The following is a 22,063-nucleotide window of genomic DNA, read 5'->3' as shown; positions in this document are numbered from 1 at the left end:
CAATCTAAAAATAGCCTGTGTATTCAAATTTTGAACCGTTAGGAGTAGGCAATGAAATGAATAGTGGAAAATTTGCTATTTCTGATTATTCTCATTTTCATGTTTTCTCCAACAGAGTTTTACATTAGAGTTTCACTTTGAGCCAAATGATTACTTCTCAAATTCTGTGTTAACCAAAACGTACAAGATGAAATCTGAACCAGATGAGACAGACCCTTTTTCCTTCGAGGGCCCAGAAATAGTTGACTTTGTAGGGTAAGTAAAGGGTCTTTTATACTATTACATGACACTGACTTTTGAAATTGACCAAATTATGGCTTTGAGAAAGCGTGCAAGTGGAATTAGAGCAACTAGATCTGATGTGGAGCCAGCAGTGCTTTCAGGGATGTGCTAAATGACCACTTGCGTCCTGCAATGTGTTTGAATGGTGTTCCTTTCCAAGTAATGCAAACTGGAATTTCTATCTTTTGCACTGTTCGTAACCTGTTACATGCCTTTTATCTTGCATCAGGTTCCATTCCAGTGCTACATTAATCCCAGCAATGTTATCAGTTAACTGTTAGTTGTACTGTTGATTTCTTCAGAGTTGGGAACATACTTATTTAAACTCTGCTTTCCATTCCCCCCTCGTCAGAATATTCTTCGCACACAAGAGCCCAGCAGGTTCAAATACTTGCTTTGGTCTAATTTTATCTTTTTTGAAAAAGAAGATGCATTTCAACCAAAACAATTCATTCTTAGAAATGTTGTGACATTAAGAACAAAAACAAAGTTGCTATCTCCGCATCTGTTCAGGAAGGCAAGGCGTAATGCAAAGTCATTTAATTGATCCAGGTTAGTGAGAGTCTGTGACAGTTCATGAAGAACAAAAACTGGGAAACTTCATGTTTTGCACCTTTTGCATAGACACATGGAAAATAGAAAGAGGTGTGGACCATTCCGCTCTTTGTGGCTGCTCTGCCAATCATCATGGTCATGGCTGATCTTCCACTTCAGTACCCTGTTCCTACTTTCTGCCATACCTCATTTCTCTTTAGCCCTAAGAAAAATGCCTGACTTTTCTTGAAAATATTCAGTTTTGGCCTCAACTGCTTTCTGTGTTAGAGAATTCCACAGACACAGCACTCTCTGGGCAAAAAGTGAGCAGTGCAGATGCTGGAGAGTCAAGTGTGTGGTGCTGGAAAAGCACAGCAGGTCAGGTAGCATCTGAGGAGCAGGAGAATTGACAAGGGAGTCGCGGAGGGAATGGACTGTCTGGAGCGCTGATAGAGGTGGGGAAGGAAATATATCTTTGCGGTCTCTTTGTAGGTGGCTGAAGTGGTAGAGGATGATGTGACATATGCGGAGATTGGTGGGGTGGAAGGTGAGGACCAGGGGGCTTCTGTGCCTGTTGACAGAAAACGCCACCGGCCCACACCCCACTCCCGGCACCTTTCCCTGCAGGAAGTGCAAAACTTACACCCACACCACTCCCCTCAACTACGTCCAAGGTCCCAAAGGATCCTTCCACATCTGACAGAAATTTACCTGTACTCCACCAATGTCATCAACTGTATCTGTTGCACTCGATGTAGTCTTGTATACATCGGGGAGACAGGAAGCCTACTTGCAGATCGTTTCAGAGAACATCTTTGGGACCCCCACACCAACCAACTCCACTGCCCCGTGGCAGAACACTTCAACTCCCACTCCGTCAAGGACGTATAGATCCTGGGCTGCCTCCATCGCCAAACCCTTACCACCTGACGCCTGGAGGAAGAACGCCTCATTCTGCCTTCAGACCCTGCAAACACACAGGATTAATGTGGATTTCACCAGTTTCCTCATTTTCCCCTCCCCCACATTATCCCAGTCCCAAGCATCCAATTCAGCACTGCCCTCCTGACCTGTCCCATCACCTTTCCCATGTATCCGCTCCACTGGTCTCTCCAACCTATTATCTTCTCCCTCACCTTCATCTGGCTATCACTTTCTCAGCTACCTTCCCCACCCCACTCCCATTTATCTCTCAGCCAGCAAACCTCATTTCAGATGAAGGGCTTATGGCCAAAACGTCAATTCTCCTACTCCTTGGATGCTGTCTGACCTGCTATACTTTTCCAGCATCACAGTCTCTGGGTAAAGAAATTCCTCCTTATCTCAGTCCTAAATGCCCTGTCATGTCCTGCTAGAAGTTTGAGTTTCTGAGATTCGCCCTCATTCTTCTAAACTCCAGTGAATATAGTCCTAGCTGAAAAAAGAACTGACGTAATGCAGATGGTGGAAATCCAAAGTAAAAACAGATTGTTATGAAAATTCAACAGGCCTGGCAGTAGCTATGTCGAGAAAGTAGAGTTCATGTTTCAGGTCCAGAAGCCCTCCTTCAGAACGAATTGTAAAAAGGTTGGCATGTATGCTGAAGTTGGAAAAGTGGGAGGAGTAACGAAAAGGTGGAGATAAAACCCAGTTGGACAGACAAAAGAATGGGTAAAGTTCAGACTGAAAGAATCAATAGCTGCTAAATAGGATCATTAGTAGCTGACAATGGAATGGTTGTGGCAGTAACCCATATGATGACAGGACCTGGTGTGTAGAGATTGAGATAAAGAACATCAGGGAAGGTGCGCAGGCCCTAAAATTATTGAACTTTATGAAAATCAGCTTATCATTTTTCTCTTGGGCTCTGCAGCCTTTGGGTCTCAATATCAAGTTCAGTAATTTTCTTCAAATCTATCTTTGTTCATCAGTCCTGCCATCCCAGAAGTCAGGGACCTTTGCACTAATTCCATAGCCAAAACAACCATGTGTCGATAAGGAGACCAAAACTGCATATAGTGCTCAGGTCTGGTCTCACCATGGCCCTGTGCAATTGCAGCAGGATATCCCTCAAATCCTGTCTCACTCAAGACTAACATACCATTTACCACCTTCACTGCTTGCGTGCTTACTTAGAGCAACTAGTGCAAGGACACGTAGGTCTCTGACACCTTCCCCTTTTCCCAATATAGCGCTATTCAGAAAATCTGTCTTCCTGTTTCTGCTACCAAGTTGGTAACCTTACTTTTACTCACATTATTCTTCATTGACCATGCATTTGCCCACACTCTCAACTTGACCAAATCTCTCAAACATATCTACATCTTGTGTCAACTTGTCTTCCCATCCAGTCTATGTCGTCTGCAAATTTGAATGCAATGCATTTAGTTCCCTCATCTAAACAATTAATATATATTGTGAATAGCTAGGTCCAAATATTGATCTCTATGGTACCCCATGAGTCATTGCCTGCCACTCAGAGACCCATTTATTCCTACTGTTTCCTGTCCATCAGTTCTCTAATCATGTCACTTCACTATTCCCAATCCCATGCTCTTTAATTTTCCATGCTAATCTCTTATTTGGACCTTCTGAAAGTCCAAGTAACCACATTCACTGGCTCATCTTGACAACGCTAGTTACATCCTTAAACTTGCGGTAGATTTGTCAGCATAATTTCTCTTTAAGTCCATGCTGACTCCATCTGATCCTGTCACTGTTTTACAAGTGTTCTGCTTTTAATCTTTTTATTATGTTCTCCAGCATTTTCCCACGACTAATGACAGGCTAACCCGCTATAAAATTTCCCTGCTTCCTCTACTTCCTTTTTGAATAGTGATTTGATTTGATTTATTATTGTCATATGTACTTAGATACAGTGAGAAGTATTGCGTGCTATCCAGGCAAATCATACTTTACATAAGTAAGTCAGGGTAATAGAACGGAAAGCAGAATCTAGTGTTACAGCTACAGCGAAGATGTAGAGAAAGATCAACTCCAATATGAAGGGTCTGATAAAGGCAGGGAAAAAGCTGTTTTTGAATCAATTGATTCATATTTTCAAAATTTTGTATCTTCTACTTGATTAGAGAGGGTGGAAGAGAGTATAACTGGAGTGGGAGGGGTCTTTGATTATGTTGGTTGCTTTTCCAGGGCAGCAGGAAATATCAAGAGACAGTGGATAGAAGGCTATTTTGCATGATGTTCACAACTCCTGTAATTTTTTGCAGTCTTGGGCAGAGTAGTTGCAGTACCAAGTTGTGATGCATCCAGATAGGATGCTTTCTGTGGTCCATCTGTGAAAATTGCTCTGAGTCATGGTGAAAATGCTGAATTTCCTTAGCCTTCTAAGGAAGTAGAGGTGTTTCAGTGCTTTCTTACTATAGCATTGACATGAATAGATCAGGACAGATTGTTGGTTATATTTACTCTAGGAACTTCAAGTTTCAACCACACTTTTTGAATGAGAACATTAGTGGCATGGTTGGTATGTTTGCAGATGACATCAAACTTGGTGGTATAGTGGACAGTGAAGAAGGTTATCTAAGATCACAAAGAGATCTTGATCAGTTGGGTCAATGGACTGAGAAGTGGCCAGATGGAGTTTAATTTGGATAAATGATTGTACAGAGTGTTAGTGAGGCCTCTTCTGGAGTACTATGCTGTTCTGGTTGTTCTGCTATACAAAGGATATTATTAAATTGGAGAGGGTTCAGAAAAGATTTACCAAGATGTTGCAGAACTATAGGGTTTGCATTCTAAAAGTAGGCAGGACTGAAGAAGGGCTTATGCCCGAAACGTCGATTCTCCTGTTCCCTGGATGCTGCCTGACCTACTGCGCTTTTCCAGCAACACATTTTCAGGACTTTTTTTTCCCCCCCACCAGAGGGTAGGAGATTGAGGGATGACCTTTGAGAGGTTTATAAAATTGAGGAGCGTAGATAAGGGATCGTTTCCCTAGATGGTGGAATTCAAACCGACTGGGCTTATTTTTAAGGTGAGAAGAAAGTTTTTTAAAAAGGACATGAGGGGCAACTTATTGCACACAGTGGTTAGTGTTTGTGGAATGAACTGTCAGAAGAAGTGGCGGATGCAGTTACAGTTGCAGCATTATAAAAGACATTTGGATAAGTACATACATAGGAAAGGTTTGTAGGGATAGGGGCCAAATGCAAATAAGTGGGACTAGTTTAGTTTAGGAACATTGTTGGCATGGACTAGTTGGACTGATGGGTCTGTTTCCATACTGTATGACTCTGACTCTATCTCCACCTGAGCACTATTGATTCAGAGGCGTATCCTCTACTTCACTTCCTGAAGTTGACGACCAACTCCTTCATTTTGCTGGCGTAGAGGGCGAAATTGTCTTTACACCAGGCCACTAAACACTATCTCCTTTTTTGTAATGTTGTTGTTTAAGATCCAACCACTACCATCAGCAAACTTGTACATGGAGTTAGAGCAGAATTTGGCTGCAGTCATGAGTGTATAAAGAATATAGTAAACGGCTGAGTTTGCAGCCTTACAGGGTACCAGTGTTGAGAAGTATTGTGGAGGTGGTGTTGTTGCTTATCTTCACTGGTTGCAGTCTGCTGGTCAGGAAGTTGAGGATCCAATTGCACAGGTGGGAGCAGATCTGAGTTTGGTTACATTGCACGTTTGGTTACATTAGTGACTCTCCAGTCATTGGAACTGTTTCAAAGTGAATACAATTGTGAAAGGTGGCCATCAACTATTTCTTGGGCCACTTCCTTAAGTCCTCTAGGTTGTGGATTATCAGACCCTGGGGATTTATCGGCCTTTAATCCCATCAGTTTCCTCAATACTGATTTCCTTCAGTTGCTCCTCACTCGAATACCTAATCAGCTATTCTATTCACCAACGCATGCAGGAGATCATCTTAAATAGTGGAATTGAAACAAGGCTTCATTTTTAACGGATGGTAAGCTATATTTTGTAATCTGCTTGACATCAGAATTATCTATATCTGATATTTAGAACCCAAGACTGAGTGACTTTGTAACATGCTACAGTATAAAGATTATACATGTGAAGGCCATATAGCCTAATGGATAAGAAGTCTGACTCTCTGTGGATTATAAGCTTGGCATTCTTAAGGCACAATGGTAACACCTTTACCTCCAGGCTAGAAGGCCTGGGTTCAAATCCCACCTGCTCCAAAGGTGTCTCTCACACGTCTGAACAGGATGTTCTGACATACCTGCAATTGCTCTTGATTTTTTTCATGCACATCATCTCGTGCAGTACAGTGGTAATCATATAGACATAAAGATATTCTGGTTTCCTCCCCCTCAAACAAAAAATTTTGAGTATTTTTTCGCATGTTGCAAGAGGAGTGATGGCTAAATTCAAATTTATGCCTTGTCCCAGTACTGTTCAGATGCTTAATGGCACTATCGTCTGACAGTTTTAACAGCAGAGCAATGCTAGGACCAGCATTTTTTTAGAATGTATACTTTAGGAATACCTAATGCTGCATTGGGCTTTATTAATTCAACAAATTGTATGCTAGCATTTTATGTGGGAAACAAATTAATTTGGCTTTGGGAAGAGGTAATAATGGAATGTACACGTTGTACAAATATTAATTACCAAAGGAGTTTTCTAATTCAAAACAAAATGCGATAAGTTGAAGTTTAATAAATATTTGTTTTATAGGTAAAAAGTTTTACAGCATCTTAGAACAAGACTAATTATTATCTTTCTTAGATGTACTATTGACTGGAAGAAAGGAAAGAATATAACTGTAAAAACTATTAAAAAGAAACAAAAACACAAGGGTCGAGGGACTGTCCGAACCATCACCAAGCAAGTACCAAATGATTCCTTCTTCAACTTCTTTAATCCATTAAAAGGTAAGGAGAGATTTTAAAATATCAAAAAGGCAAATGTCAATACCAGAATGAAGAAACATTCTCTATGGATTTGTTTCCTTTTGATGTTAGACAATTCAAGCATAATCTATACATGTGAAGATCCACAAGTTTCAAAAAAGGTTTTTTTTTCTCCAGTGTACACCTCATGCTTGTGGCAAGCTAAGCTTTCTATATGCTTCTCAAAAGAGAAACTTGAATTTCTATTCTTGATCATTTGTAGGTTAGCTTTGTCCAAACCTCCTACCTGAAAACGTGTGACTGGATAATATGTAAGATGCACACTATTTTCCTGACACCTCAAAACATTGAAAATTTCTTCACTTCTGGCTCACAGATAAAATTCATCAGAACTTGTATACTATACATGCAAGAATGGAAGGATTGAGCTGTTAATATAGTACAGCAATTATACTTCCTGTAGATTTGAGTCATTTTCAAAAGACTGAGATTTTTCTGTGTTTGAAAGAAAACACTGAAAAATAAATCCTGAAGTCCGTTATGGAGAATTAGAAGCTGATGTGTATTAAAGAGTCTGTAAAGTTTGGCATCGCCTGCCAGCTTTAAATTCATGAAAAAATCTTTTAAAGCGGCTCAGGTGTCATCTCTTGTGATAGTGGTGTGAATCCTGAATCACTCCTTACCAAGTGTCTGAATTGTTTAAAACTCATTCCAACTTCCCCCAACAGTTCACTCAGGATAGCTAGAACATTTTGTCAAAGCTTTTTGTTTGTACTGAGTAGGACAGTTCCCAAGAATATAAATTGAAGGGGAAAATCAACATTTATACTGAGGGGAGATCTCTAGTCAGCAAACACAACAGTTTAAGGATAAAGCTGCTGTAACAGATCTGCTAACTCTTTTGAAATAAACAGGCAGAACTAAATAAGGCACGGTGGAGTAGACAGCTATGTTGGTACATGAAGTGGAGGCTAAGGAGAAACAGCACGTCAAGTCGATCACAAAATTTGTCATTAGTAACCATTGAAAGTATAGGCTTGTTGCTCGATACTGAAAGTAAATAATGCAGTAAATGGAGTATTGTGTAGAGAGTGAGTTGGCAGTGACATGTTTAATATGCTTGGCAATGGGAGGCTATAATTAGATGCTAGTTGTAGAGGATAGAAGAATTGGGGATTAGCTTTGAAACATTACATTTGGATAGCGTAAGGCCAGGACTGGATATAAAAGGCAACTTTCAATTATGAAAAATTATGTCATGGCAATTTTAGTGAATGGTTAAATTAGTATATACAGAAGCAAAGTTTAGAGACTACTTATCACGAAAAAAAATCCAGTAACCAGGTGGAATACTGCAAATTAGTGAGGGGAGGATAAGCAGCTGCACTCAATTGGAGATTCCTATCTGAGCCCCTATGTTCTTGATGTCAGAGTGAATGGAGAACTGCGAAAGAGAGAGAGAGACTTATATCAGGAAAATGATTGACTGACATGGAAGGCATTGCGGGCGAGAGAGGGCTCAGTTACATCTGTGGTAGCTATTGAGCAGAAACAACTGCAGTTTTGTTTGTGGCTTCCAATCATTAAGTTAGGAGTGTGCAAGTGTGACAGAGCTGTTCCTTTAACAAGGTTATGCAGTCCTTGGTTTTCTTTCAGAGGTTGTAAATGACGCAGACGCAGTCTGAAGGTGAAGGGTTTTGGGACCAATATGATGCTAGCTAACAGAGACTGCCTTAGGCAGAAGGCTTTCAAGTTTAAACAAACACTTGTACAATGAAAGACGAGTGGCCAGTTCTCCCAACGCGGCTTTGTTCTTAGTGTGAAAAGAAAGGCTGCTGGATCCAAAGAAACCGGTCCAGCTGGTACTCTCTCTCTGACTCCTATCCTGTAAGAATTTGTTTGATTTTACCTTTTGTGCCCAGGGAGTGTTTATGGGGATTGTTGCAAGTATTTAGGAACAGCATCATTAAGTTGGGATGATCTGTTGGGTTTTCGGGTAGGTTAAGTTATTCGGTTTTCTATTTTCTTTTATGTTTCATTCCGTAATCTTGTCAGTAAATTCTGGTTTTGTAAAACTAAGTGGTTTGACCAGCTGATTCTATCCTGAAATATCCACTTTGCTAGTTATTTTAAGCAGGTGTAAAGTTAGAATCTGGGCTACCTTCTTGAAATGTTTTGAGAGGTCTGGCCTGGTCAAAAAACGCATGGGTCTGCAAGAAAGAGCTGGGGTAGTAATGGAGTGCAGCGCGGGGGGGGGATCAAGGTCGGTAGGCTATATGGTTCAGTCTCTGTTTGGATGAGTGAGCAGAGATATTGGTAAACTACTTCTACCAAACTCATTAGAAATAATAAAAATTCTAATCTGTGTTGTTCGGAGTATATTAGAAAATTCTAATGCTGTCTGATATTAATGGCATGTTAGCTAAGTATTTTGTCCTATAATGAAACAAATGGAAGTTTTAACATTTTGTTATTTGGCCATCCCTTTGCAAGCTTCTCAATTTATACTTTTTTTTTGAAGGCCAAGGCATTCGATTTATCTTTTTAAACATGAAAATGTTTTAATTTTGTCAGTGATTCATTTCCAATAGTAGTGTGCATTCACCATTATTTTCAGATCAGAGAAGGTTGAGAGGATGCTAACTCTTGTAAAGAACTTAGTTATGGTAGTGTTAATGCTATTCCGTCTGAGTGCAATGGGTTAGTGAACAAATAATAAGCACACCTCCTGAGCAGGTGAATATTTGAACAGTGAAAATCGAGATGTACTGCTAAGTCAGGCTACATTGTAATGGGAAAGAACAGTGATAGTCCTTTGGTTAGCTGTACCCTCTTCAACATTCAAAGGATATGCACAAGAGCCATCACTTCATAGAATCACAAAATTGCTATTGCACAAGAAAGCCTGTTGCCTTTTGTGTTTGTGCCAGCTGCCCAAAGGAGTAGTTTAAGTGGTGTTACACTCCAACCTTCTTGAACCTTCCTCCATCCCACACTTTTTACAAGAGTAGGTCATAGGCTTAGGAAAAAGTGAGGACTGCAGATGCTGGAGATCAGAGCTGAAAATGTGTTGCTGGAAAAGCGCAGCATCCAAGGAGCAGGAGAATCGACGTTTCTGGCATGAGCCCTTCCTCAGGAATGAGGAAAGTGTGCCAAGCAGGCTAAGATAAAATGTAGGGAGGAGGGAGTTAGGGGAGGGGCTTTGGAAATGCGTTAGGTGGAAGGAGGTCAAGGTGAGGGTGATAGGCCAGAGTGGGGGTGGGGGTGGAGAGGTCAGGAAGAAGATTGTAGGTTAGGAAGGTGAGGAGAGTTGAAGTGTTGAGCCACAGGGTGGTTGGGTTGGTTGGTCCGGGTGTCCCAGAGGTGTTCTCTGAAACGTTCCGCAAGTAGGCGGCCTGTCTCCCCAATGTAGAGGAGGCCACAACGGGTGCAGCGGATGCAGTAAATGATGTGTGTGGAGGTGCAAGTGAATTTGTGGCGGATATGGAAGGATCCCTTGGGGCCTTGGAGGCAAGTGAGGGGGGAATACTTAGCTAGTAACTCACCACCTGACATCTCAAAGCCTGTCCACCATCTACAAGGCACAAATCAGAAGTGTGCCTATGTCCAAGTTTGGCACAACTATCCTTTAGTTTGGGACCACTGTACATTTGTCCTTTATACAAACCTTTTTGGCTCAAATTCTTTCTTCCATTTGTCCTAGTCTGAACGGCATACAATATGAATTACATATTGGAAGATGCAGTAAAAGTTGCAGTATGCATAAGGTGACTGAATGCTGCAATAACTTTACAATGCTGTGTTGAGTTGAACTAGTGAGACCTGTTGGCAAGAAATTCTTTTTTTTTAAAATAAAAGAAAAACCTTTTAGTAATTCTTAAAATTCAGTGTTTCCCCATTTTTGTTATGTTAAAGAATTGTGTATTTCTTTACTTTAATAGTATGGCCACAGTTAGATAAACCTTATTGCTGTTGCCTCAGTGGCATTATTGATGCAGATCATACTGTGTTGAAGGTTGGATGATTAGTATCATTTATTTTAAAGTTTGGATTTAAAGCTAGAGATGTATGCAACAAAACAGAAATTGCTGGAAAAGCTCAGCAGTCTGGCAGCATCTATGGAGAGAAATCAGAGTTAACATTTCATGTCAAGTGACTCTACCTCAGAACTGATGGTAGCTCGGGAAGTGGCAGGCAACTGGAACCTCAAGGTCTTTGTCGTTGGCAGAACATGGGTGTTCTGCAGCATGGTCACCCAGTCTACATTTTGTTTTACCCAATGTAGAGGCAACCACGTTGTGAGCAATGAGTGCAGCAGGCTAGCTTGAGAGAAGTGCAGGTATAACACTGCTTCACCTGGAAGGTACATTTGAGCCCTTGGATACCGAGGAAGGAGGAGGTAAATAGACAAATGGGATTGTACAGGAAGGTGCTGTGAGGCTGTGGGGAAGTATTGGGAGTGAAGGAAGAGTGGACCAGGTTGTCTCGAAGAGAACAGTCCCTGCGGAAAGGTGATAACTGAGGGATATCTGGAATTCTTGAAGTTTTCTTAGATACATGTTGGTATATTTTGGTAAAGGGTTTAAAATTACAAGTTTAATTGTGATGGTCTTTCTAGAGCCATGATTTTAAAAACTGTATGTGGCAGAACATAGATGACTCCAGCCCTCTTGGAGTGCTAATAGCTTGTTTATGTTTTAGGGGTTTATGACAAAAACATTTCAACTGTGCAAGCATGAATGAAACTGCATCCAGAGTATTGTGTAGAATTTTGGTCACCCTACTTGAGTAGGCATGTAGTATATTAGAGGAAGTTCACTAAGTTGATTCCAGGGGTGAAGGGTTTGTCTTAAGAGCAATTGAGAAGTTTAGACAAAGAAGTGGCAGATGAAATATAATGTGGAAAAGTATGAGGTCATTTACTTTGGTAGGAAGAATAGAGGCATGAACTATTTTCTAAATTGGGAGAAAATTCAGAAATCTGAGGTGCAGAGGGACTTGGGAGTCTTAGTCCAAGTTTCTCTTCAGTAAACTTGCAGATTGAGTCGGTAGTTAGGAAGGCAAATAAATACAATGTCATCATTCATCTTGAGAGGACTAGAATATAAAGGAGGAATGTACTTCTGAGAGTTTGTGAGGCTCTGGCCACACCACATTTAGACTATTATGAGCAGTTTTGGGCTCCATACCTCAGGCAAGATGTATTGGCCCTGGAGCGGGTCCAGAGGAGGTTCAAGAGAATGATCCTAGGAATGAGAAGCTGGACATATTAGGAACATTTGAGGACTCTAGGACTATAGTCAGTCGAGTTTAGAAGGATGAAGAGGGAACTTATTGAAACTTTGTTCAAGCTGTTCGGTATGCTCTGAGTGGAAAACTGGGAAGATATTTCCATTGGCAGGAGAGATGAGGACCCGAGGGCACACATTTAGAGTAAAGGAAAGATATTTTGGAACGGAGATTAGGAAAAACTTCTTTCACCAGAGAGGGGTGAATCTGCGGAATTCATTGCCACACAAGGCTGTGGAGGCCAGGTCATTAAGTTTATTTAAAATAAATGATTTCTTAATTATCAAGGGGATCAAGGGTACGGAAGAAAGCAGGAAAATGAGATTGAGAAACCTATCAGCCATAATTGAATTGTGGAGCAGACTTCGTGGGCCAAATGGCCTAATTTCTGCTCCTATGTCTTATATTCCTAAATTAAATCTTCTCTCATTTCATAAGATACTACAGGAGATTGTTAAAAGTAGATGTAGAAAAGATATTTCCTCATTTGGGCAATCTAGAATAACAGTCATAGTTGTAGAATGAGGGATAGCAGATTTTAAAACTTGAGAAATTGCTTCTCTCAAATGCTCGTGAGCTTGTGGAATTCACTATCCCAGAGTACAGCAATGCTGAGATGTTGAGTGAATTTGAGGAGAGAGAGACAGATTTTTAATTAGTAATGGGTAATAGAGTCATACAGATGTACAGCACGGAAACAGATCCTTTGGTCCAACCCTTCCATACCAACCAGATATCCCAGCCCAATCTAGTCCCACCTGCCAGCACCTGGCCCATATCCCTCCATACACTCTATTCATATACCCATCCAAATGCCTTTTAAATGTTGCAATTGTAGCAGCCTCCACCACTTCCTCTGGCAGCTCATTCCATACACATACCACCCTCTGCATATAAAGGTTGCCCCTTAGGTCTCTCTCATATCTTTCCCCTCTCACCTTAAACCTATACCCTCTAGTTCTGGACTCCCCCGCTCCAGGGAAAAGACTTTGTCTCTTTACCCTATCCATGCGCCTTATAATTTTGTAAACCTCGATAAGGTCACCCCTCCGCCTCTGATGCTTCAGGGAAAACAGCCCCAGCCTGTTCAGCCTCTCCCTATAGCTCAAATCCTCCAACCCTGGCAACATTCTTGTAAATCTTTTCTGAATGCTTTCAAATTTCACAACATCCTTCTGATAGGAAGGAGACCAGAATTGCACGCAATATTCCAACAGTGGCCTAACCAATGTCCTGTACAGCCGCAACGTGACTTCCCAACTCCTATAATCAATAAAGGAAAGCATACCAAATGCCGCCTTCACTATCCTATCTGCCTGCAACGCCACTTTCAAGGAGCTATGAACCTGCATTCCAAGGTCTCTGTTCAGCAACACTCCCTAAACCTTACCATTAAGTGTATAAGTCCTGCTAAGATTTGTTTTCCCAAAATGCAGCACCTCACATTTATCTGAATTAAACCTTATCTGATCAAGGTACCGTTGTATTCTGATATAACCTTCTTCGCTGTCCACTACACGTCCAGTTTTGGTGTTATTGGCAAACTTATCTAACTGTACCTCTTATGTTCACATCCAACTCATTTATATAGATGATGAAAAGTAAGGAACCCAGCACCGATCCTTGTGCCACTCCACTGGTCACAAATCAACCATGACAGTATCCAATAGCAGACCAGGCTCAAGGGGCTGAATTGCCTTTTGCTTGTGGTTCCTGTGTTCTTATTAGCTTTAGTAGAGTTCAAACCGAACAAATGATTTTTTTTTAATTTAGTTGAATTAAAATGGCATAGTTATTGTATTCAGTTCAAGCACTAGTCTGATTAGCATTAGACACTAGTACCTCCTTAGCAAGACTGTTCAGAGCTGATAAGGAAATAAGTTCGCTCAAAAGTGTAATTTGTGAAATTTCCAGGCCAGAAATCTCTGATAAGAACTTTGCAGATTATTAAAAGACTAAGAAACTCTCAGTTGTGAGTATTCCGGGAAAAGGGGATAGGAACTGACCAGCAGTTTCGTCAAACCTATAGATTCGAATGTGAAAGAAAATCAGTGGATTTTGATTAAATGTAAGTGGCGTTGGGGAGTTAAAGGGATTTTGTTTTGCAGTATTTGAAACCTTTCGAAATATTGATAGCTTTTCTTTTGCATAGTAAACTTCTGTTTTACTGTTAAAACCAAATCTGCGATCTTGTGTATTTTTGTTTTGGTGAAAGACCAAGTTAAATTAAAGAAATGATTTACCAATCGGAATTTAATTCTGGGACTGGTATCACTTGGGCTCATAACAGTGCTTCTCAGATTTCAGTGAATCATGTTGCTATAATATTAAGCTGAACTCTCAATCAGATCGATCCAAAGAATTCTGATTCCTTAAGACCAGAGACAATGGAGCAGAAGTAGGTTATTCAGCGCATTGAATCTGCTCCCTCATTCATAGATAATCTGATCGTCCTCAACTCTACTTTCCCACCTTTTCCCCATAATGCTCGATTCCCTTACTGATTAAAAATCTGTCTCAACCTGGAATATACTTAATAACCTTGAGTGGTCTCCCGTCTATGTGCCAACCAGGTGTGATTCGTCTTAGCTTCCAATTTTGTAAGAAATCTGGTATTTATCAGGCTAGTGGGAATAATTTAAGCTAGATCACTTTGGACATTAACAAATTGCACAAAATAATTCAAAAATCAATTTTAACTATTAAAAATGTCCCATGTGTTCATGGTTAATACTTCATAGTATTAACAGTCTTGCAAGGGAAGTTAAGATTGAATGATGCATGTTTGTCGTAGAGCAGAATAAAAGAATCTTTGCACCTCATTTTATGGTATCTGATTGAAATGAAAATTGGATTTTATTTCCCCTCATTTACAGTAGCTTCTTTGAAGTGATTTCCTGCCTTAAAGAATTTACTGAAATTATGCTCCTTCAAAAACCAATATGTGAAATGTCATGTGTAGTACCTTGTCATAGTTTATGCTATTGATTTTTGTTGGAACCTAAAATGTAAAGCTCCTGGGCATAGGTGCTTTATAATGAGTCATCTGTGAAACCTATACACACCTATTGTTTCCCACCCAGCAACTCAAGTTTGAGGTGTAGTTGCATATTGCAACTGTTGATAAGTAGGCTTTCACAACTGGAACAGGATCATAAATAATCATATAGGAATTTTTCTGGAATGGGTAGAGTGATTGTTGCGCAGTGCCTTTACTGTGGAGAGCAAAGTGATGCAATTTAGTATGGTGTGCAGTAACTGACCACATCCAAATTATTTGTTCACCATAAAACAGTTCTAAAACATTGATTGTATTGGAAGTTTATGGGTGTTATCTTTACTTTGGCATATTACTGAAATACTTGCCTTTTTTCAGGAGACTAATTGACAGCACCCATTCTAATTGCACAATTGAATGATTATTGTTTGACTAAAGAATTAAAAGTTGTCAACTGTACAGTCAGGGTGTTGAGATGGTGTATGCATGACACACAAGTCTTTTTGTGCTAGAGTTTACCACTCACTTATCTTCTGAATCTGAGTTTGTATAAGTTGCCATCGGACAAATGAAAACACCCATAAGCATATGTAAATCACTAAAAGGCAGAATTCATCTTGTGACCAGGTGTGTTCAAATGCTCCCTCTGTCATGAGATATGAAGAGCAATCTGTGCTGAATCACTTAGAATATATTGTACGCTACAAATCCTGTGACCTTTGAAATAAATGTTTATGGGCGGCACAGTGGCGCAGTGGTTAGCACTATTGCCTGACAGCGCCAGAAACCTGCGTTCAATTCCCGCCTCAGGCGACTGACTGTGTGGAGTTTGCACATTCTCCCCGTGTCTGCATTGGTTTCCTCCAGGTGCTCTGGTTTCCTCCCACAGTCTAAAAATGTGCAGGTTCCGTGAATTGGCCATGCTAAATTGCCCGTAGTGTTAGGTGAAGGGGTAAATGTAGGGGAATGGGTCTGGGTGGGTTGCGCTCCGGCGGGTCGGTGTGGACTTGTTGGGCCGAAGGGCCTGTTTCCACACTGTAAGTAATCTAATCTAATCTAATCTAATCTAAATAGATTGGTTATAGATTGGCATCTTTTAATTCAAAGCTCTGTATTTAAATTGTTTTTAATAATAAATTTGCTGTTTAGTTTCAAGTGTACTGAATTAGCACTTGTTCTCACAAGTTAGGAACCAAATTAAGGTGGCCCATATTTCTCTGAAGCCTCATAACTGGCTGGAGAACTTTGAATTTATCAACATAGGCTGGATTTGAACCCAACTATGGAGATAAAAAGGTGGTACCTAAAGCACTGCCCCACCTGGGCTTGAATTGGAATTTACTGTCCATTTTATAGAAAACTTTTTAATGTGAGGAGAACTGTTAGAAAATTGTAGGCTAAATGTTCATGAATGAATTGAAATTGATTTTATTTTTTAATTTATGAAATTTAACTGTATTTGAAAATAGCTTTCAAATTTAAATTCTCCTTGCCCCAGCAATGATTTGTTTAAAGCTGTAAGTTCAGGGCTTTTTTACCCTGAATAACTTGCAGGTCGACTCTTGAGCAGAAGTGAAAAATTGACTTTACCTGGATGCTGTCTAGGCTGAAAGGTTTGCCTTTTCAGAGAAGAAGCAAAAATAAATTTTAAAGACTCTTCAACTACACTCTAGCCTACCTTTAATTTTTCATTGTTGACTTGTTAGTATGTATTCTGGTGTTCAACTTGTGTTATCTTGGTGTGGTTTATTTTAGAATATATAATGTTACTACTTTGGTGCATTGAAGTGGTGAAACAGATTTTGTTGTAATAAAATATTAACTTGTTATGATAATCCTTGTAATCAAAAGGAAGAAAGAGAAAGTTAACGTAATAACATTCAGCCTTGTGCCTGACTTTTTTTTCCCCACTTGTTATTCTACTAGCACAAAGTAAGTTAATCTGGCTTTATTTCCACTTCAGCAACATTTAAACCATGAGCATTTGCTTGAGTTGGAAATATAAATTAAGGCCATTACTGAGAAGCTCATTGACTAGAAATATTAGTTATCTGTTGTAATACTTATACATGCGATTGTGTAAGGCTTAGACCCTAAGATGGTGCAGGTTAAAACGAGGCATGAATTATACCATTGATGGTGTGACCATAGTGTTCATATCTACAGATCCTTGGAGGTAACAGAGCAAGTTGATAAGAGGGTTAAGAAGGCACATGGGAATTGCATTCTATGCTTCAGCTAATAAAGACAACCATGTAAAGCTAGCTAGTCCACACCTGAAGTATATGTGCAATCCTGGTTGCCACTTTCTGGAAGGATGTGATTCCATTAAAGAGGGTGCAGATGGCATTTACAGGATGCTGTCTGGGCTGGAAGGTCTGATCTATGAGGAAAGATTGAAGGATAGATAAGGTTGATGGGAAGACATTCTCACTAGTAGAGACATCAATAAACATCACCTGCATCTCCACACATATCATTAACTGCATCCGCTGCACCCGATGTGGCCTCCTCTACATTGGGGAGACAGGCCGCCTACTTGCGGAAAGTTTCAGAGAACACCTCTGGGACACCCGCACCAACCAACCCAACCTCCCTATGGCTGAACACTTTAACTTCCCCTCCCACTCTGCCAAGGACATGCAGGTCCTTGGCCGCCTCCATCGTTAGACCATGGCAACACGACGCCTGGAGGAAGAGCGCCTCATCTTCCGCCTAGGAACCCTCCAACCACAAGGGATGAATGCAGATTTCTATTCCTGAAGAAGGGCTTATGCCCGAAACGTCGATTCTCCTGCTCCTTGGATGCTGCCTTACCTGTTGCGCTTTTCCAGCAACACATTTTTTCAGCTACATCAATAAACCAGGTGTAGTTTTTAGCTAAGACATAGAAGGCTGATGGAAGAGTTGGAGCAATTTTTTTTCCCCCCCACTGAGAATGGTGAAAATCGGGAATTTGCTGCCTGAAAGAATGATTGTGCCAGAAACACCCATGATGTTTAACCAGTGTTTAGATATTCATTTTACGTTGCCATGGCCTCCAGGGATATGGGCCAAGAGCGTAAAATAGGATTAATGCAGTCAGATCTTTGTTGATCTGTGTGGGCGTGATTGGCCGAATGGCGGCCTTCTGTGTTGTAAACATTTCTGAAGGCATTCAGAAGAAGAAATCAGTTTGACTATGAACAATAACAATGTGCTGGGATGCGTTCAGACCAAATGAGTGTATAGCAATGATAATTACCTTTTTCTCTGCCTTTTCAAACACACCAAGTACATGAAGCACCGATTTTAAATATAATTTATGGGTTTAAAGGGAACTAATTGCATCCTTTCCCAACTGGTTCCCAGTGTAATATGACAAAACATAACTTAGCTCAAAGTCTAATCCTAAAACTCCCTCTAGATTTGAGATTATACGTGAGATTATCCATTTTGGTTATCTTCCCACTATATACATTAAATGAACCTTCCTTAACCTATCTTGACAGCTATCTCACTGAAATGTTAGCTTTGATAATGAAAGTCCATTCTCTCGAGACAAGAGGAATGAGAAGTGTGAGTGGAATTTGATCAGCCAAGCCTTTCGAATGAAATGATAGAAAGGAATGCAGTCAACCCATAAAGAGTTTGTGAGAAATGCTTGAGCTGGAATGTCTACCTTTTAACATGCTAGTAATTATATCAGTAATAAAGTAGTCTGCCAGCAGGAAGCAGCACTGATTCACTACTAAACCAAACTAAATAGAAAGGACGCATTGCTTGCTTTAACGATATAGGTACAAATTAAATTCAAAATACAGAATGTGTTGAGATATTATCTGATTTGGTTTCCTTATTGTTTCCAATAGAAGTTTTTGATTCAGTTCTTAAAGGCACCATTAAAGGAGCTGTTCATTTAAAAGTTGGTCTTGAACTGAAAATTAGTTGAAACAATTGAAGTTTAAACCATACTTTAGTAATTAAACAGTCTGGCCTATTTCAGAGAATCTAACTAAATTGAATATGAATTTCAAAACACAACACAAAAGTCACATCAGTTTGTATTTTGATTCCACCCATAATATGATGGAGGTTACAAGGAATAGGATTTAATTCGGCAGTTAATTCATCTTAGTCTTCAGAGAGAGTCCCAATCTTAATGTATGTTTTATCAATGCAGTATTAACCGCTATCCTTCACTAAAATCCTCAATTTGTGTTGTTTCCCAGCACCGTTGTTCCTTAACCTGAGCAAACTACCATTATTGAAGAACTGACACTTTTCTTTTTTGATCTTTCAGTTTCTGGACATGGTGAGGCAGAAATGGTGAGTACCTCAATCGTGCAACTAAAGAGAAAGGGTTGGTCCTCAGACCATAGATGCCCCTAATTTGCAATTTAAACTTTTAAAGATATTGAATATTGCTGCATTTTCCATTATGTACTTAGTGTCATGCATCTGCGCTCTGGCCACTGCCAGTATTGTGGAGAGGTGTTTGAATGAAATTGATGCAGATGTGATCAGCCTTCTGATAAGTGCCTGGCTACAGGCCTTCTTGCTCTTTAGTAGCACTGTTGAAATGTTGAGGCTTTAATTTAGGCTCTGAGTGTCATTAACAATTCACTCTTAATGACATTATTCCATAGTGGGTGTGACACATTGAAATTGTCACATTGCGTTTCACTACTTGAATATTTCTTTGTGGGAAATATAACTTCAGCTCTAGAAATTTCAAATGCATTGTGGACTTTGTTTTTGTATGAATGGAAATGAGTACATCATTGATAAGATCCTTACTTGATAAAGGTGATCAATTCTTGTACATCTGTCTTTGTATCTTTTGGATTAATCCTGTCATAGATCCTACCAGCAAGGCTTTTTAAATCTGTTTGTTTTGAAGTGATTTGGAGCTTGTCTGGTTTCTGTCAAACAAATTTGTGATTAGCACTTATTTTATATAAGAAACTTTACATTTCCCTTTATTTCTGCTCACAAATCCACTGAGATGGTGATATAATTGTAGCTGGTAGTTATTTTTGTGTAATTTTAGTTAATGGGTTGGGATCAATTGAGCACTCACTAAACCTCCAGACTCAACTGCAGTCGCAGTGTCTGGTCCAAATGAAGCCTTGTCAGCTTCAAAGTTTATTAGAATTTAAAGTAATTTTATTATTTTGAAAGGCAGCTGGAAAATTCAGCCTTGCAGCATGAACTACATGTGAATATATGAATTGGCTGCAGGAGTAGGCAATTCTTCTTGAGCCCACTCGAGCATTCAATAAAATTGGAAGAGTACAGAAAAGATTTACAAGAATGTTACCAAGATTGGGGGGGAGGGTTAAGTTGTAGGGAGAGGTTGATAAGCTGGGACATTTTTCACTGGAGTGAAGGAGGTTAAGGGGTATAGAGGATTTTAAAATCCTGAAGGGCATATATTAGGTGAATAGCAAAGATGTTTTCCTTAGGGTTGGGGACTTCAAAACAAGGGAGTATAATTTTAACCTGAGAGGAGAGCAATTTAAAAGGGACCTGAGGGGCAACTTTTTCAGAGGGTGGTCCATGTGTGGAATGAACTGCCAGAGGAAGTGGTAGATACAATTTAAATATTTAAAAGACATTTGGATAGGTACATTAATAGGAAAGGTTTAGAGGGATATTGGCCAAACGCAGGCAAATAGACTAATTTTAGTTTGGGAAACTTGGTCAGCATAGATGATTTGGACTGTTTCCATGCTGTATGATTCCATTGTTCTCAATTCACACCTCTGCCTTTTTGTAAAACATAATTCAAGGACTCTGGCATTTAAGTGGCCAGCAACCTTATGTCACGCGTCTGTCCAAGCCCGAATGGCTTGCTGCATATTGACAGAGATTGCTTCAGGTTCTGAGAATGCACTGTAGTCTTGCAGTCAGAGATGAGATGAATATATTGCAATTGGCATGCATGTCTAGATGAGAAATCATTGTATATTTTGCAGTCAGACATTGAAGATCAATTTTTTCAAAAAGAAAACGTTGCAGCACATGTGTGAAAACTTGCCTGGGAGAGTTTTATTTTTATGTTGTGAAGTGATTTTTTTATATGAAACATGAGTCATTACACAGATTTGTATTCTACTAGCAATTGGGTACGTTGAACTGATCAGATTGGCTGCAAACTATATTTTATCTTATTTCCTAGGATGAAGAGTTTAATTTAGCCACAGATTTTGAAATTGGGCACTTTTTTCGTGAGCGGATAGTCCCTCGAGCAGTCTTGTATTTCACTGGAGAAGCCATAGACGATGATGAGGATGTGAGTACACTGCTTTTGCTTTGACCACTTACCACTAAGAACTGGTCACAAGTTAGCAATGTGACTCTAGAAAGAGTTGAGTGCTAGGGATTCCATTGAACATGAAACTGTGGCTGAACAGAGTGTCTCTAACTACTTCCTTGAAGCATTCAATGGTCAAGCCTTGCACATCATGTAAGTGATAAATACGTGTTGAGTTGAGGATCTCGACATAATTAAATTTTGGTCTGCACAATCGAAGGCACCAAATAAAATCCCGAGGTTGTGTTCACCATGTTTCAGAGTATTGTAGGCAAATTGTGTGCCAAGTGAGGTAGGCAAGAATACTTAAATTTTACAGTGCAGTAGCCTCAGGCCTTGTTGTTATCTAGAAAGTAAGTTTAAGGTGCGCCGCTGAGTAGGCAAAAGGAGGAATTAGAGGGAGGAGATCTTTATATTGCTGAGGCTAAACGCCAGCTCGCGGACACCTCCTCCTCCTGCCCCCTTGACCATAACCCCACCTCCCACCACCCAAACCATCATCTCCAAGACCATCCATAACCTCAGGGGATCTCCCATCCACTGCCTCCAACCTCATAGTCCCACAATCCCATACCGTCCGTTTCTACCTCCTGCCCAAAATCCACAAACCTGACTGCCCCGGCCGACCCATTGTCTCAGCCTGCTCCTGCCCCACCAAACTCATTTCTGCATACCTTGACACGGTCCTGTCCCCCTTAGTCCAAGAACTCCCCACCTACGTTCGGGACACCACCCACGCCCTCCACCTCCTCCATGATTTTCGCTTCCCCGGCCCCCAATGCCTTATCTTCGCCATGGACATCCAGTCCCTATACACCTCCATCCCCC

General features: G+C 40.3%; 1 protein-coding gene and 1 non-coding gene across 12 annotated transcripts in view; both read left to right on the top strand.

The window, feature by feature from the left end:
- Positions 1-22,063, top strand: part of LOC122557913 (nucleosome assembly protein 1-like 4) — a 121,676-nt gene that overhangs the window by 64,626 nt on the left and 34,987 nt on the right. For all 11 annotated transcript variants that reach the window (XM_043706122.1, XM_043706124.1, XM_043706121.1 and 8 more), the window contains exons 9-12: positions 116-255; positions 6,526-6,671; positions 19,220-19,245; positions 21,101-21,214. In XM_043706122.1, coding sequence (XP_043562057.1) covers positions 116-255; positions 6,526-6,671; positions 19,220-19,245; positions 21,101-21,214 — 426 coding nt within the window. The remainder of the gene's footprint in view (positions 1-115; positions 256-6,525; positions 6,672-19,219; positions 19,246-21,100; positions 21,215-22,063) is intronic.
- LOC122558149 lies at positions 468-598 on the top strand. The gene has a single exon (XR_006314050.1). It is a non-coding gene; the product is annotated as a small nucleolar RNA SNORA54 (small nucleolar RNA).

The sequence above is a fragment of the Chiloscyllium plagiosum genome, chromosome 16 (assembly GCF_004010195.1).
Source record: "Chiloscyllium plagiosum isolate BGI_BamShark_2017 chromosome 16, ASM401019v2, whole genome shotgun sequence".
Lineage (NCBI taxonomy): Eukaryota > Metazoa > Chordata > Chondrichthyes > Orectolobiformes > Hemiscylliidae > Chiloscyllium > Chiloscyllium plagiosum.
Note: the sequence above shows the minus strand (reverse complement) of the source record. Positions and strands in the feature narration are given on the sequence as shown.